This window comes from Battus philenor, unplaced genomic scaffold (genome assembly GCF_028537555.1).
Source record: "Battus philenor isolate CCGP_79_NKW_IND1 unplaced genomic scaffold, ilBatPhil1.0.hap1 SCAF_16, whole genome shotgun sequence".
In the NCBI taxonomy this organism is placed as follows: Eukaryota; Metazoa; Arthropoda; class Insecta; order Lepidoptera; family Papilionidae; genus Battus; species Battus philenor.
Genome location: NW_027181678.1, coordinates 3,220,558 through 3,238,576, shown reverse-complemented (window position 1 = coordinate 3,238,576; position 18,019 = coordinate 3,220,558). Strand labels below are relative to the sequence as shown.

The following is an 18,019-nucleotide window of genomic DNA, read 5'->3' as shown; positions in this document are numbered from 1 at the left end:
CTCGTGTGACCGAAAGTTACTAGTATAATACAAATAAAAATTATCAGTATAATTCAAACTATTGCGTTGCTCAGTAGTATTACTGAGATATTGTTTCGCTGGCTTTACCATGATTAGTTTATAATTATTAAATCATGATACGTGTTTGATTCTTTCATTCATAATGGATAATTAGCTCTTTATTATAGTTCTCAAACAAGTGCTCCAATATTATGAAAATATTGGCATGGAACTAAACAAAGAGCTCATAGACAAAGATAACTACTGACCTTTACGAAGTCATACAGGTAGCCAATAATCAGAAGTGATGACATGACATCATACTGGTGAAACTAGTGAGAAGGTGACCTATAGATAGGAGAACGATGTATAGAAGAGGACATTACATGAAGAACGTAGATTTATGTTTTTAAACTTGAATCGTGGTGAGGCACCAATGTATTTAGATGTCTTTAAAAATGTCGTCTATCCACCGGCAATCGCAAGGTTGGACGTCCATCCTGATCCGTGGTGTCAACCCATCAGCCATCTGTCCTAAGTGGTATGAGGCCTTAGCTATTGCCACCTTTGCTTGCCAAATAGCTGAGCTATGTCTACTTTCGTTTATCTACGGATGTTTTTCTGATTTGATCTCCTAAAGAAATTCTGCACATAGCCTTTTCATGACTCGTTGAATTGAGCTGAAAATTGATAATGATTTAAAAGTACGTTCCAGTATTTTACGAATGGCGCTGTGACGTTCGTGCTGTTGGTTGATTTGACCGCGTATTTGGTATCGGTTGCGCGGTATAGGCGGTATGCAAATGCACCGGTATAGAATGGGATCCGATGTCACCCCAGCGACCTTTCGCCGTACGGAATATATTAAGCAGCACACAATTGAGTGAGTTCGATTGTCTCGCTCTTTGTCCGTGCCCGTATCGTCATTGAATGTAATGAACTGTGTTTGTCGTTCATTCATTTCGATAATTTTTTTATTGGATGCTGAGATATCTCTATTTACTCTGTTAACATGATTATTATCTCTAGGTTATTCTATTTAAAACTTTATCAGCGGTATGTTTATTTAGCCTCTTAGATATAGAGATATCATTAACGGTTGTCTAGATGTAAATGTATACGAACAGTTATTTAATACTTCTGTTTTTGCCCGGTTAATTTTAAATTAGGTCATCACTGTTATATATCGCTATAGGAAGCCCACTGTTGGGTATAAGCCACCCCCAAATATTTTAAAAGAACCGGTTGGAAGTGGCCTGCATGCAGCGACGGCCTTAAAAAGGTCGTCTATCTGTCCACCTTGTTAAGATTGTTACTTTCCACCTTAGTTCATTGTAACTTAATTTACAATTTTGTCCAAGCGAGCAATAACTATTATAGAGCCTGTAAACAGAATGATATTAATTCTTCTTCGACCACAGTTTCTTCGGAGAAGTGTTTTCAGCTTCAAACAGGTAAATGGATAAAAGAAAATTTTCGAACTTCCATTTGTGTTAAAAATTTTGGCTGAGGTCCCTAATTTATCACAAGTTGTTCGCTAATTTTATAAAATACATTTTGGTATATTTGAACATACCAAAAGAATTCCGTACCAGAATTATACCTGTAAAAGGTATAGTTTGATAATATGGATTTCTTTATGAATGCTTCCTAAACCCAATTTGCACGTAGAATATCATAAAATCCGGTTAATGAAATTTTCCTATCAGATGTGAAGTCACTAAACTTCATGGTTCTAGATATATCGTTTTGAATCTGTACATTGATAGACATATCCTAAATAATCTATTGTATAAGTATTGGAGATAGTATAAGCTTAAAAGGCATGATTGTATAACTCATTTGGCAGCAAAAACCTTGTAAACCTTTTTCCAAGCACGCTGTATCAACAGATCACTCGGAAATACCTTACTTACTTCTTTGGATAGCGTGTACCATTCATTAAATGACGGTAAAAGAGCTGTGTATTCACACCTTCAAAGTTTTCACACCTATTTTCAAGGAACCTGTTCATAGAGAAATATAAATATCTGTAATCTAAAATATGAAGGTGGACTTGTAATTGACTCTCAGCTTATCTACACTAAAAATGTACAAGGACAGACTGTGAAGACTTTGATGTTTGCGTTGGCAGAGCGAGTATGGTGGTGGTGCTGAACGGCGTGTTGGCGGACGAGTGCCCGACTTCAGTGCGGGCGCTGCTGGCTGCACACCCTGGATATAGGGATGTCGCGGCGCAGCTGCTGGGGGCGGCCCCCCGCGTCGTCGGCCCCCAGGGACTGCTCTACGTGGCCCAGCGTGAACTCGCCGCCGCCGTGCCTCACGATAGTTAGTATTCTCCTAGTGTATTATCTTTATTTTTCTTTGTCGTCTTTTTTTTGCCAGACCTTTACTGCGGCCAAAATAACGTGTGCTCGAGTCGGCCCGTGTTCCTGCGGTTTTGCAAGGCATTTATACAGATGGCAATACATACAAATAAAACCTAGTTACGTTAGCAGGGTCGGGTAGGACCCCACAATCAAGGAGGAAAACTTAGTTTTACAAAACTGTATAAAATTAGAATTTAAAATGGATAAATAGAAAAGGTGTTAACAAATAAGAAGTATATGAAAGACGTAGTGTCTTAATAACTGAGGCTGTGATATAATGTATTCTGATTTAAAAAAAAAGCTAGCATACCTTAGGAATGATGAATGTTAGAACTTATGAAATAAGAAAGATAAAGAATATAAGAAATTGTAAAGTATGAAAGGAAAAATTAAATATGAAAAAAAATTAAATCTCTGTAAACCAAGTTCCTATTCCACATGTAAGGGTGAACGAGAGGTCTAAAAGAATGGAGGCAATATAAAAAGAAAAAAAAATGGCATTTGCAGATTCCACAGTTTTAAGGCAGGAGGGCGTAGAGGGCGCGTAACCTAAAATCTATTTTAAAGGTAGCGATGCTTGAAGGACTCGCTACATACTATCCGTTTTAGGAACAGGTTGGTGGTTAGCATTTTCAGGTCGACATACAGATCTTCGCATGAATTTTTACGTACCACGACGCGTACCTTCATTCACAGACCCCACTTATGTGAATGTCGTTTACGAAGGTTTATTTGTGGAAATCAGGTTTTTTTAAATAAATTATTGGGGTATTATTTTAAACATTTTTAATTAAAATCAACTTGCGTGTAATTAAAAATGGCCACACAACACGATGGACTGCTAGATAATTAACCTAATTTATTTTTAATAATGTAATGTAACTAAAATACGACAAGATTAGCTATAAGTTTTTGTATATAACATACAGTGAATATTAGTAATGGTAACTTTATTATTTTTCAGAAAATGTCAGCATCATTGGATCAGACGACGCCACATCATGTATTATAGTTGTTGTGAGACATTCAGGTGAGTTTGTAATCAATTTATATATTAATGTATGTTTTATAACTATTAAAATACATACATTAAATCGGGGATATCCACTACATACAAAAATATGCACAATTTCATATTAAAGTTTATTTTTAACTTCTTTGCTGAATTTAATGTACATCCTTAAGTACATTTTACAAAATTAAATAATACAGGACAGTATTTTTTAACTTTTTATGTGCCATGCTGCACCTTAGCCTTTCTGAAAATCTTGCGCCGTCTTATGTAACAAGTATATTTTTTATCTTAAAATATATGGGTTAAACTCGTGTCGAGTCCAATTTCGAATTGCCCCCTTGTGGGGCGTGGACCCCACGTTGGAAAACATTGATTTGGGATGATGTTATGTAGTATACCGTTTTATTGAATGTTTTATATTTATAATGTAGTGGTCACTATTGTCGACATATATCATTTTAAAAATATGGCATACTCCAGCTTAATAATATATTATGGCAAGTAGATATAACGCCTACAGATTGATAAAGATGATTACGTCGCAGCTGCTACGTTCATTAATGTTGTCTGAGTCAATAAGAGTACAAAGAAACACATACAAGCTTTCCGAGTACGGCAGGCCACACAGCTTCGTACACATAATAGGAGACTGTGGGTTAGGTTTCGTAAGGAGGTAGTATGCTCACCACCGTAAACTGTACGAAAACAAGAGTCTGTTAATACCGAAGACTGTTCCTAATGGAACAGTCTTCTGCAGGGTGATTAGTTATAGGTGTCAAACTTAAAGTGATGTTTTTATTGCGAATCTGTGAACAAAATGCTTTAAAGTTTTTACACCTATTTCAAATAAACCCTTTATAAAGTGATGAATCTGAAATATGTTGCACTTATTTATTTTTTTATATTGGAATGTGCCATGCCAGTTACTTCTGGCAGTGTAGTCTGCATGATCATACAGTAAATAATAATTATTTTTTATATGTAGTGAACCGAATTTTAATATTGGTTTTTATAATTAGGTTGTCATTAAGTTGTTTATTATTTCTAAAACTATTGATGGTTAAAATAGCTTGTTCGAATATAAAAAAAACTTTCTTGTTACGACAGCAAAGTTAATAGTTATAGCCGGCTTGGTTAAGCCTAAGTGGCGCCAGAGTTTCATTGCACACGGGCGCTACACGATCTAGAGCCGCCCCTATATGCCATACATTAATTGACAACGATTCAGCTATACATTTACCCACTAAAAAGCTTTTAAACCAATATCACCCACCACACAATATATTTTGTATTAATAGCATTTGTGCTCAGGGTCGGGGGCAGTTGCACTTGCACACCTGGACGGCTCTGGCACGGCGGAAGCGGCCGCTGCAATGGTTGCACGCACTCTGCACCTCGCCGCCGGCTATCCGGAAGGCCGGCTGGAACTACAGTTAGTCGGTGGCTTTACCGACCCACACCGATACTCCGATGAACTCTTCGCTAATATTATGCGTAAGTAAATTTATCTAATTTATATTCAACTCAACTTAATATTTTAACTTAATATCTCTTTGTCACTAATATATTACTTGACCAATTTTATAACTGATAATTATAAGACTTAATTATAAAACTTAAGAAAATATTTTCGTATACTAGATAGCTATGTAACTTCTTAGGTGTTTCTCCATGACTGAGGGTGTGGTCAAACATGTCACGTTACGCTAGCATTTTCATCTTCTCTGTTTTCTGAAATATCCTCCATTCATTTTACCTTTGCTGACAACATAAGGCAAAGAAGACAGAATTTTTATTTTATTTTGTGTACAGAATTAATAAAGTTATAAAATATATCAATGATGAAAAGATGAATGAAAATTCGTGTCAATTTAATTGCTCCGGCAATAGTATTGCACACCGTGGCAGGCGCTGCGAGCTCGCCCACGCTCCGTTACTAATTCCACTTGCCTGCCACCTGATAACCGACCTCTTCGTCGTAATAGTCCTAAGTGTCGGCCTGTTATTGAGTTAGCTGGACCAATTACTGCGGTCATACTCAGTATTGTTATGATCAGAGTTGTAATGACTTGTATATTTATTATGTTTATTTTGGGTGTATCGACGAAAGAATTATGACATTTATTCTTTATGGGTTTAGGTACTTAACTAAATGTAAATAAAATTTAAATAAGACGTTGGAAGCATGCGATGTCTAATCAGTCCTATTGTAAATCTATAAAAGAGTCCTTTATCCAAAAACATTAACATTTTATTTTGTCAATAAATTGTAATAAGATGAAAGCAGGGCAAAGATCATGGAAACAAAAATGTACATGCAACAGATAACAATTCGAAATCTGTTATGACGTCTAGTAATTCGGCATAATATAAAATATAAGAATTAATCTGAATTCTATCCAGTACTGTCCTGTTTCTTAATTTTGTCACATAATATTCCATGTAGATTTTCCTGAAAGATTTTCGGTCCTATTCAATCTTGACAAGTTCGACATTTGAACATTATTTACGTTTATTTATGTACGTAAATCTATGAAGTACAAATATAATACATAATTATGAAGTACTTTTAATATACGCGAGTAAAATATCTACGTATATTCTTTGCTGCCAAAACTAGGTCTTGGCAATGCAGTAAATCCGTAACGTTATATACAGCAATATAGACAGAGTATGGGTAAGCTTAACCGAAAGCTCTTCAAGATCACGCAATCTTGTCTCGGTAGAAATAAATATCTCCCGTTCCTCTCAAGAATGATATGCTACAGAATCTATTAGAGTATGAAAATGATCCATTTGTATGATTTTTAATAATAGTATATAAATAAAATAATAATGTGTGTTTTGTTCCGCAGTGTCGTTCCATCGCCTGTCGGAAGAAATCGACTTAACGCTGGCGTGTTGCTGCGAATTGAACACAGCGCTGGGCGGCGGCGCAGGCGGGGCAGGCGCACCGCTGGTCACAGGCGTGGGCGTGGACGTGCGCGCCGGTGATCTCTTCCCCGCCGCCTTTCCCGATAAGGGCCCCGAGCTGCCACTACGCGCCGCTCGTACAATCACCGGCGGACCCAATTCCGCACAGGTAAACACATACATACAAACACAGTGATGCAACGGTCACGCGTTCCTCAGTGAGTTTCTTCTTACACATATAAGTACAAGTATATGGACACAGGTACATACACTGATACGCACACATTTATGCACAAATATTCGCATATAGAGGCACGTACAGAAACGCAAACAAATACGCACACATTTATGTTCAAATATACGCCACACAGTGACACATACAAAGGCGCTCATAGGCCTGCCTACAGAAGTGCATATATGTTCGTTTAAATATACGCACATGCGTAATAATCTTACATTTGTAACAATATCAAACTGCCCTCTCCTTCATGTCTCTCATCTCCATCCAAAGCTTGTCTGGTAGAGATCGCCTTGAGCTATAAGACCGCCTCTTGTAGCTCTATATGAATGAATGTGTATATGAATGTGTCTTTTTTTAGTTATTATCTATGGTGAATAAAAAAGTGTGAGATAATAATTACAAATAAATATCGTATGCACAAGTTTTTTTTTATATATTAGTTTGCGATTTATTTATTTATTGGTAATTTTTATCATTTTGGTAATAGGTTACATAAATGGCTCCGTAGGTTTTTGCCCGTCTTTGATCGTCAACTCTTCTTTCCAGGTGTTGGACATATACGATAACGGCGTGGGCATGCTTCGCATCGGCCCGTTTAACTACGACCCCCTACGTGGCGTGGACCTCTGGCTCGAGCAGTCCGATGACTTCATCCTGCAGCATCTCAGCACCACGCCCAATGTCGAGCCGCCGCACTTTGTGCATCATGTGAGTGCATTGGGTGCAAGTCATCATCATGTAAACTGATAAATGTGGAAAGACACTATTACCCTCATCAAGACAACACGTGATTCAATTTGAGGTTTTGTAGGACTTACTTTAACTGGTGAAAGTGAACATCGCTGTACAATTTACTTCTACCTTATTAGCCAACGGACCATTAAGGAGGATTAAGATGAGTGTCAACGATGACTCATTATTTTTTTAATATTTTTTTCAAAAGTATGTCTCTCCTGGCTTATAACTGGTCACTGTAAACATTTATTTATAACTGACTCAGTGACTGTAGTGAAAGTTATTTTGATCAAGAAGTCTTAATTCATATGAATAATTAACTAAAGCATGCTTGTTGAATACTTAAGCGTATATATACGCAGCTGCGTCTGGCATTGAAATCAAAAATATAAATGATAATAACACACTGCCTAAACGAATATGATTATAAAGACATACATTGATTCTGATCATTGCTTGGATATAATGATTTATTATTTTGCTTCTCCTTGTTGGTGACAGACTATTGTATAAGACTAACCTAAAAGAAAAGAAACGGAAAGGAAACTATTTAACAGTGTCATAATTAAGACTTTATGCATCCCACACTTTCAAAGTTATTATAGCGGCACAGTTACTGATAAATTATGCATAAATAAAATTGATTATACTTAAAAAAAATTAAAGAAAAAATCGTTAAAAATACACGGGCATGTTTTTATTTACTCATATGTTGCAAATAAGTTAAGGGTGTAAAGCTCTGAGTTCTACGGTCATAGAGCATGTGAGACATTTTCTAAACAAATTACTATGATTGTTTAAGATCCGAGTGACTCTGAAGTTCATCCAGCAACATCCGTTTCCGGCTGTGACCGTGTTTCCGGACAATCGGCCACACTACTATCGCCGCGACGAGCAGACCGGCTGCTGGGTGCCCATGCGCTTCTAACTTCACCCAGAGCCGAGTTCCTCCCGCGCACAAGACTGAGCTTCCGATGGTAACATTTATCGGTTAGCTCTATTAAGTTTAAATGTCTGGTTGGTACATTCTAGCCGTTCATAATACTTCATCTGAATTCTAAACCCCTCCTCGCGCCATCGTTCCACCACATTACAACTCCCCTTCCACCCACTATAACTCGCCATCCACCTAGGAAAATAATCCATCATTATACTTACAAAAATATTGATTTTTAATAATAACGAAATTTATTTTGAAAATTGAAGCATTTTAAAGTTCGACTGTGTCACTCGCTGTCACACTCGGTTCCTCTCTACTCCCTTCTCAGAATGAACGTATTATATGAACGGCCCAATTTATGGAACACTTACCATTTATATTTTGACAAATGAAAATTGCGAGTTGTTATTTTATTTGAATAAAGAGTTCTTTTAGGTTCTTTATATTTTTTTAAAAATAATATACACTTATTTACTTGGAAATTAGTGTAATATGTGGATTTACGCTTTTGGAATATACCGTTCCATAAATATTACAGAGGCTTAAAAAATAAGTTTGATTTTTGTCTACAAAATGTGTCATTAAAGCATTTTTAAATGCAAATATATGTTTCTAATCAAACATACAGACTTACTGAGTTCCTATGTGTTATTGATTATTTTCTTTGTCTTTTTTTCGTACCAACCAAGAAGGCGTTTGCGTAATATGACAAAGTTGGAACACTCGTCTAAAAATAACAATTTAATGGAACATATCTTAGTTTTAGTGATTTCATTCAGATCGAATGACAGCTGATGTTTGCATTATAATAAACATAAAAATTTAACCACATACGTATTGTAAATCGGTTCGTTTTGTCACATGTTAACTCATTAGGTACTAATAATTTTCTGTGTAATGATATATTATTTGTAAAATTTAAATTTATAACCCAAAATAGAAACACTTGAAAATTTAATAGCTAGTCTAAACCACTCTCAGACTAAAATATACTCAAACAACCACAATATAGAATATATGGTTGTATTGATATTCAAAACATACTATATAAAACACTGACACTAAAATTACACATATAGTAGGTAATCATAAAATCGATAAAATGTGGGTATTCTGAAAATTGGTACTCAATGGGTTAGAAATGTTTCTATCACAAGCAGAATTCATAGGTTTTGACCCCTTGACGACATGTCATTCCATTGTGATAAACTTAATAAAATATCTATGTATAATTTTTTGTACTTTTTTATTTTCATTTTGACAAGAAGTCAGTTTGATTTATTGAGTGTTATATTTTTTATGACCATATCTTGCCTATGTAAAATTATTTTGACATTAAACACGAATTATTTATAGAATACTCTAAAAACATACTTAGAGAAACAAATAAAGTTGGTTATTAAAAAACTTTGGAAGCCTATATCCATAAATGGACGGTGTACGGCTGGGGTGATGATCATAAAGTGTGGTTTCTCAGGGTAACTCTATGGTTTTCATTGATTTTTTCATCTCTATCCTGTCTGTTTTTATAGTAAACGATAACATGGTAGATATTTTGTAGCAATAATTAAATTTGAGTAGATAAAAAATTTTTAAATTAAAAAGTGTAAAAAACTTCTTTACTGTTCAAATTTCGAGGATATCCTCAATATTCTGTGATATCTGTAATCGATACTGTAATCGGTACCTCGAAATTTTTAACGGTTTTGATTAAAATGTTCCAAAATCCACAGACATGTACAAATGTAATGTTGCCACTTATTTCTTAGTATTTTCATGTAAAAATTCCTTATTTTCGAGGAATATTGAAAACGACATTGCGCTGACGACGTTGTTTTCGCTCGATAATGACAAATTTTTGTAAAGAAAAAAATACAAAATGCACAAAAAATGCGTTTTTCAAAAAATAGTTAGTTTTAAAAATACTCTGTTTTTACTATATTCAAAAGAATAAATGAAGACGGTATGACACGCATAGCCAGGTTTTTAAAAGACCAGCGACCAAACTCCTCAGCCAACGTGAACAAAATTATAATGATCATACTTATGGTGCTTTGGATGAAATTAGCTAATGTTAGCTCTTGACAGGCGTAAATCCTATCAGCTAAATCATATCTGGCGATAAATGGTCAGTGGCGAAATACAAAACTTTACTGGGTTATTACATCTTTTTATATGTTACTCTAAGTATGTCGATGAGTGTGGTTAAAATGAACAAATTAATTTAAATGTACTGGAATTATTTTTTTTTTTTAATTTTGTATCAATTCTGCATAATGCATTGACAGTTTAAAAATATTGATTGAACATTGAAATTGATTATTAACATACAGATTAAATATTTTTTAATTTTCGTGATATATAGAAGTACTATTTTACAGTTTTATTAATTGCTTTTTTGTAATTATAAATCTTTCGTATATTTCTTTGTTAATGTAATGTATATTTTGGCATTTTGACTCCGGATCTGTAATTGTTAAAAATGATTAATGTATTCATTTAAACTAGTATTTAATGGTAGAGAATTGAGAAGTTCATTTAGTTTTTCTTTTAATGGTCGTTAATTGTTTTTCCAAAAGTTCCAAGTGGAGTTATGTTGTAAATATTATAGTGATCAAATTAGGTAATAATTAGTTAATGACGTTAATAGTTATTGTTTTGTGAAATATAATGAATATATTGAAAGTTCGATAATTGACTATTGTTTTATTTTATGCTCCCACTAGATTTGATCGACTCGAATTGGTATAACGAAAAACAACACAGGTTTATTTCTGTTAACTGCTGACAATGTCAGCAAGCTATTAGTCGCTCGGCGAGCTATGAATAAAGCTTAACTCGAGATTTTTCGAGAGATCGAATGTTTAATGAATGAAATACACCTCATTCGCGTTAATATAAATAAACGAATGAAGACGAACAATAGTAAACGACATAGATTAGCGGGTTGGCAAGTTCAAATGACAGTTGACAAATCAAATAGCACACAGAACAGGTCACCTCAATGACCTTGAGGTTCTGGAATGCAGATCACAACGCGGTACGTACAGCGATGGACGTTCTACCAAAAAGACAGACAATCTCGTTAAGATCGTGAGATGATAGGTGCAGGTCACTTCCAACTGGTCCTGTTGGAAATCTATGATGGAGGCCTATCTCTAGCAGTAGTCATTGATGATTTAACAGTAATTTTATCAAACGCAGAAGACCATGCTGCTTCTAACATGATTAGTAGTAGTAACTAAAGGGTATTGGCGCAGTAACCTTTAGAAATGTCAACAATAGAGTAATGTCTCTATAATATACTGTCTCTAAAACTTTGCAATTCAACATAGTATTCTTAAAACTCGACGGAGAGCCGTGTTCGCAATTCTTTTGTAGGAAGGGAAGAAAAGAAGTGTTAAACGGCAAGCCTTTACTAATTATCTTTATAAGAAGTCTTTACCTTGAAACCTAGGGACTTTGTTTTAGAATAGAGACTTCGTGAACTTGAGAAAGCCGTAGAAATAATATAAAGAAATATAACCAGCATAAGAGAGCACTACTATTATTTCTAAGGGAAACCTATGTCCAACAGTGGACGTCTTAAGATTAAAATAATAAAGATGAATGACGTTGGTGCCGCAACCAAAGGCCATGAAGCGTCCGCCGAAGAGATCAATAAAACTCTGCGCAATAGTTTTTTTCCGCCAATTGTACAACTTTTGGAAATAAAGACCTTTAATATCGGGTAATCAGTTATTCTGCATTTTGGTTTTATTTTATTGTATAATTCGGTGAAGTAATAGTATGTAGTGACTATATTTCCCGGAACTCTCGAGTTTTGCTATCGTAAAATAGGACTTAGATTAGTCGTCCTCTGCCTCCTGCTACCTCGAACTTACGGAATGTATAAATACTACTTGGCCAGCATTGAAATTCCGGGTCTAAAAAAAAATGCAAATATTCCGTAACAGTATTTTGTGTGGAACATTCAACTGACAATAATCAACAACAACAGACCGTAGTCTTATATTTCATTTAATATTCAGTACCGCTCTCAATACCCAGAGTTCTGTAACAAATTACGATAAAGGTTATTATTTTTCAATTGAGTTACGGTTAGTTTCAAAACGATAAATTATATCTGATAACGGTGTAAAGGTGTTACACTAACTCTTCGATTATAAGCCATTAAAACAATTTAGAGTTTGTTTGTTTAACATTATAGAAAATTGTTTTGGATTGAAACTTATTTTGTGTACTACATATACACTTAATAACATTTTGAATAAAATTGTGTATAAAATTTCTGATAATTTCTGATATTAATACGAAATTTAGTATGGCAACATCACCTTGACAGTTGATATTCTAACTAGCGCTGTGTTGTTGGGATACATTGCAGAGAAACTTTCCTTGTTTATACAAAACTGGTTCGACAAAGATATTCGAAAATCGTCGACGAAACTATGGAGAAACCAAATGTTACTGTCACTGATCAACCGCCTCCATATTCGGCAGCTGTTCCGCCTGGTAATCTTGCGAAATATTTTTACAATATTATGCTAATGAATCACAATATTCAATTACGCTGATAAGAGTTGTTGGTAGAATCTTCGCTGCTTAATCATGCAAACGTCGTATTTTGTTGTATGATTTACCTTCGTTCATTTTAGTTAATTGTCGTTAACGGTCGTTAACAACCGTGTAAATTTACGAAATAATCGTCGGTAAGTTGATTAGACGGGTATATTACTAATTTATGACCGATAAGCTCAATTTAAAACTCAAGTATAAAGCTTAAAAACTCGTACTATTCTTAAAACAAATATGTCTAAGTTTATCTAAGAACTAGAAATTCTTCTTTGCAAGTATGGTAGTATTAATAAGAAGTAGATATTATTTTAATGCTGTCAGTAAACTTTACCTACCAGTTTTATTAGAAATTTATGAGAGATGCTTATACAAGTGAAATTATGATGTTTTTGAGTAAACACTTCAATTATGTTTTAAGGTATATAATACAAGAAAATATTCATAATTGCTTTGTTTTGTAATAAAAAAATTAATTAATTTTTGTAATATATACATGATAGATGCCACAGCAGCATAAGTCGTCTCATTTACCATCGGATATACATTTTACACAATCACATGTGAGCATTGTAAAACAAGTTGCTTTTCATTTCCTTAATTAAGTTTAATGTATATATGATTAACTCCAGATAATTAATGTAAAAGATAAGAAAAAATGAGTTATAAATAGATTATATTTATAATTACATATATGGTTAACTAAACTTTAACTAAATCTTAATGGAATTACTGTGTAACTAGATTAAATAAGGATTGATGATAAAACTATTTTAATTTAACAATATAGTGATAAACTAAATAGTTTCTTGGTGAAGAAAGACTATTCAACAAGAGACCTGGCTAAGGATTATTTCTCCCGTATAGTAATATTGTGGTGTAATAATGAAACACATTATTTTCAAAATGTAATGAAATGTGATGTATGATTTTAATTTAAAAGGTTAGATAACACTGTTTTGTTTTAGATGCATCGCTTGAATAATTTATACTTGTCCTGTTTTTTTTTTTCATATGTGAAGTGTTTAACTGTTGTACTTTTATTATGTTTATGTTATTTTAATTAAATTTTTATGGGTAAGCTCCTTACTTAATAAACTGTAGGGGCAATCTGTGGGGGCGGCCTGTGTGTTGCAGTTGATAAGATGATCAATAAAATTTTATTGCATTAAATCTATTTAATGCTTTAAATATTCCAGGTCCATACCCGCAACCATCTCCCCAACCAGCGGGCACGCAGGGAGGTGCATATCCACCTCCACCACCTGGCTATACTCCATATGCAACTGCTCCACCAACAACTGCCTTTGTACCCAACTATGGTGCTACAAGTATTGTAATAACACCACCCATAATCACCGTCGGAGCTTGTCCTGCATGTCGGGTGGGTATTTTGGAAGATGACTTCACATGTTTAGGCATACTCTGCGCCATCTTATTCTTCCCTCTTGGAATTATATGTTGCCTGGCCATGAAAAATAGAAGGTGTTCTAACTGTGGAGCATTGTTTGGCTAATGGACAAAGGCTGCTTTAAAATTGCCAACAGATAATGAAATGTTCATAACAAAGGTGATTCTAGTATTTTTATACACCAGAAATTCCTCCTCAAATATTATTGAGTTTAACAGAATTGAATCATGACTGATTATAAAGACAATCTTTATATATATTAGCCTGTGATTATATCTGTAAATTAGTAAACTGAATTGTGTGATCTTAAACAAATTTCTATCTCATGCCAGTTAGACATTAAGTGAAATAAATACACAGACAGTAAAACATCCTAAGTAATGATGACAATAAGTTGGTTTGCTTTAGTTTCCAGCAATCATATGACTAGGCAACATTCCACATTTCAAGAACAATATTTTTGAATTTCATTATCTATAATACACTAGTTGTATATGTATCTGTACAAAAGATCTAAGCAATTTGATGTGATTATAAAAATATATACATAAGGTATACAATATTTTTATGTCAATAAAACTTATGATTTATATTATTACTTTTTATAATAAGGTGGCTAATTATTGGAATTTTTTGCACCATGTACAATTATTATTATTAAATCTGAAGCTGCTTATAAATGTTCAATTTAAATTTCCTATTTTCAATGACACTATATAAACATGTAACAAATTTAAAATGATAGTGGCATATAATGAATATTAATAGTAAAATTATTTTATAATTGTGTTTTAATTATGCATGGAAACATAATTGATAACATATCATATTCAACAAAGCATTTCGGTTTAATTGTGATATTTGGTATTCATTACAGCAAATAATTGCTTTAAAATTTAGATTAGGAGTCCAAAATGCCATTTTCATTAAGACATTTCACTGATTGATTAACACATTATACTATTATGTGTTGCCAAGTATTGTAATTATTTTGTTTTTAAAAACTACTCTGTTTTCATTATTATATAGAAAAAGTTAGTTATAATTACATGTAGGTACATCCTGATATGCAAATTGTATTAAAAACAATTCGAATTTTATTTAATATTATTTGTAAAATATATTACAAAAGTTTTTTTTAATTATAGATTTAATATCGTATTTTCTATTATAATTATAATATCAATGTGTAAGCAATGAATGTTGCCATCTTATATAACCTAAGTTTCAAAATTTTTAATAGCCTTGAGTGTAGAAACATGAAACGAAAAGAAACATGAAAGTTGGTTTAGTTTTTTAAGCAATTAGTTGCCACTATCTGTTTGTGTTGAATTAGTAGATATGAAGATAATGTAACCTAAATTACTGAAGTAATTATTGTTGATTTTGAATGGCCAAGGTATGCCTTTCTTAACTATTTTAAGAGAATCATTATGGTTTACATGTTAGTATGTATAAATATAAATCTTGATATATAAAGGTTATTATTGTATTTGTATAATATTTTTAAATAAAGTTTGGAAAAACATTTTGTTTTTAATTAGCGTTATTGTTTTCAGGTTTATTATTATGAAGGTTTGTTATTTTATTTTCTATTTCGTAAAAGATTTTTTTTTTTCTCTTTCTTATACCACGTTGTGCGGTATAAGAGGAAGCGTGTAACACATTTTTGTATGTAAAATGTGTACCGCATTTTTTTCGTTACAACATTTTTATTAGATGGAGGAGGATGACAGTCTTCTTCCGGAGATTGGTATAACTCTTCGTTGTACAGTGAAAAGGTTTAATAAGATGTCCTTGCGAGAAAAAGTAGATGACATTCACTAGTGTTAGAGGACATTCACTTCAAGTGAATTAAATAATTTATAGTGTCAAATAATTTTTGATACCATTATTAATTTCATAACTCAATTTGCATCATTCAGCAAAATACGACGATATATGCAATAAACTAAACCCAGGATTCTTTAGGTTAATTACTTGCCACTATGTAACTAACACTGCAAAAATTACTAGTGTAGTTGGTTTAATTTGTAAGTTTTAAATTGGTGAATAATGAAGTTACTGATCAGACGAGCCATATAGGTGATCAATTCTGTTAAGGTATACTTCAAGAATCTATTATTACTTATCTTTTCACACGAATGCCTTTTCCAGCTCTGATAGTTCTGGCGACTGGCCAATTAACCCGGACTTAAACCGACCTATTTGAAACCGTCCACACACGCATTCATTTTATAGAGCAACAAAAAATAGCTTAAAACTGGTTGTGGCAGTTGGAATTATTACATACATTTACATATTGTCTCGATTTACGACTGTGAAGTGAGATTCCCGACTGTATAACGTAATAGTTAAAAGAGAGCAAGACTAAACAGGTTCAAAGAAAATCTACTCATCATAATTTATATATATTTTCGATGATAGCTTTGAATATCGACGGAGTTTGGGTTTCGATTTTGAATTCGTTGGTAAAATCAATGGCAGTAATAGATTATCTCAAATTACGTAACGAGTACCACGTCGCGTGATTGCTAATGCTTATAGCGTGCAGCACATAGCATGTAACAGCTGCAGTACAGTACTGTAGAGTCAAAAAAACTATTAAAAATAATGCTATAACATTCATAAATAGCGTGGTGTCTAGACGTTTAAGATTCATATTTGCGTTGATAATGTTCCTCGTATGACATACTCGATTTAATTTTATTGAAACGTTCTTTTATTTAGTTCTTTAAATATATTAGATAAAATAAAGCTTAAGTAACAATATAGCATTATAATATATTTGTAATTTAATTATTATATTATATTTATAATTTTTCATTCATCAATTTAAATACACGTTCTATTATCTTAATGTTTAATTTATTCAGGTCAAAATGATATCAGAGTAGCTACTTATTAGTACATCTATTCTCAGATGACTTGACCATAAATTTAATTTATAAGATTTCCAACACAAAATATTTAAAATAAAAGTATCGTGCTATTATAAAAATTTTCTTTTAACTATTTTAGGTTATATTTCTCTTTTTATAAGTTTTTGGTTATGTTTAACCACACATTGATAGGAAATGAGCTATACATTCACTTCTTTAATTATTTTGTACTTATAACCAATCATCCTATAGAATTTACATAATGTGTACCTTTGTAGCAATAAACTCTGCAACCAATCACAAGCTATAATTCTTAACAGCTGTGTCATTGCAATAAAACAGAGGTTGTACGAAAGATTTAATTAACAAACTCATTTCACTATGAGAGTTTTAATGCTAGTAAATGATTAGTGAAATCTATTTAAAACTTTTAGCAATAAAAAAAATATTTCTAAGGATTTTTCCTGGGAAAGGCTTATGATTAGCAGTGGTATTTCAAAAGAAGAGGCTGGGAGCGGCCTTTATCTGTTGTCTTCCAATGACTTTAATAAGGATGATTTATGATGCGGTTGGTGGTCCGCGGTCTTCAGCTTTAAACCTTGAAGCCCCAGTGGCTCCATGTTCTGCGCGTTTTGTGGTCTCTTCATTGCCGGTACAACTTGCCAATTCGCTGGATTAAGTCAGTCGTTTCCGTCGTGCTTGTTTTTCGTTTCCGAATCCCCTCATCTCTGTTTCAATCACGAATTCCCGAGTATAATCCTCTCTTGGCTCTATTATACTATGGCGATATAATCGCCGCTACAAAACACATCACTCCCACAAAGACATTCTGACATTTCTCCTTCACACGCACACATTGACACTTCACCTCACCTTTTCTATGTTAAGATAACGTTCGCTTATATTCTGTATTTTATATATGATTAACAATGAAATCC

The 18,019-nt window shown here is 33.3% G+C and overlaps 2 protein-coding genes across 3 annotated transcripts in view; both read left to right on the top strand.

The window, feature by feature from the left end:
- Ntan1 (N-terminal amidohydrolase 1) overlaps positions 1–8,395 on the top strand; it is a 60,260-nt gene extending 51,865 nt beyond the window's left edge. For both annotated transcript variants that reach the window (XM_068762419.1, XM_068762420.1), the window contains 6 exons: positions 2,135–2,328; positions 3,334–3,399; positions 4,696–4,878; positions 6,240–6,466; positions 7,085–7,246; positions 8,076–8,395. In XM_068762419.1, the coding sequence (XP_068618520.1) occupies positions 2,142–2,328; positions 3,334–3,399; positions 4,696–4,878; positions 6,240–6,466; positions 7,085–7,246; positions 8,076–8,201 (951 nt within the window). In that variant the 5' untranslated portion in view covers positions 2,135–2,141 and the 3' untranslated portion in view covers positions 8,202–8,395. The remainder of the gene's footprint in view (positions 1–2,134; positions 2,329–3,333; positions 3,400–4,695; positions 4,879–6,239; positions 6,467–7,084; positions 7,247–8,075) is intronic.
- Positions 8,396–12,546: 4,151 nt separating this feature from the next.
- LOC137919365 (membrane protein BRI3) lies at positions 12,547–15,435 on the top strand. The gene is made up of 2 exons (XM_068762417.1): positions 12,547–12,728; positions 13,988–15,435. The coding sequence occupies exons 1-2, from the start codon at positions 12,665–12,667 to the stop codon at positions 14,302–14,304; spliced, it is 381 nt and encodes a 126-aa protein (XP_068618518.1). The 5' UTR covers positions 12,547–12,664; the 3' UTR covers positions 14,305–15,435.
- Positions 15,436–18,019: the final 2,584 nt, after the last annotated feature.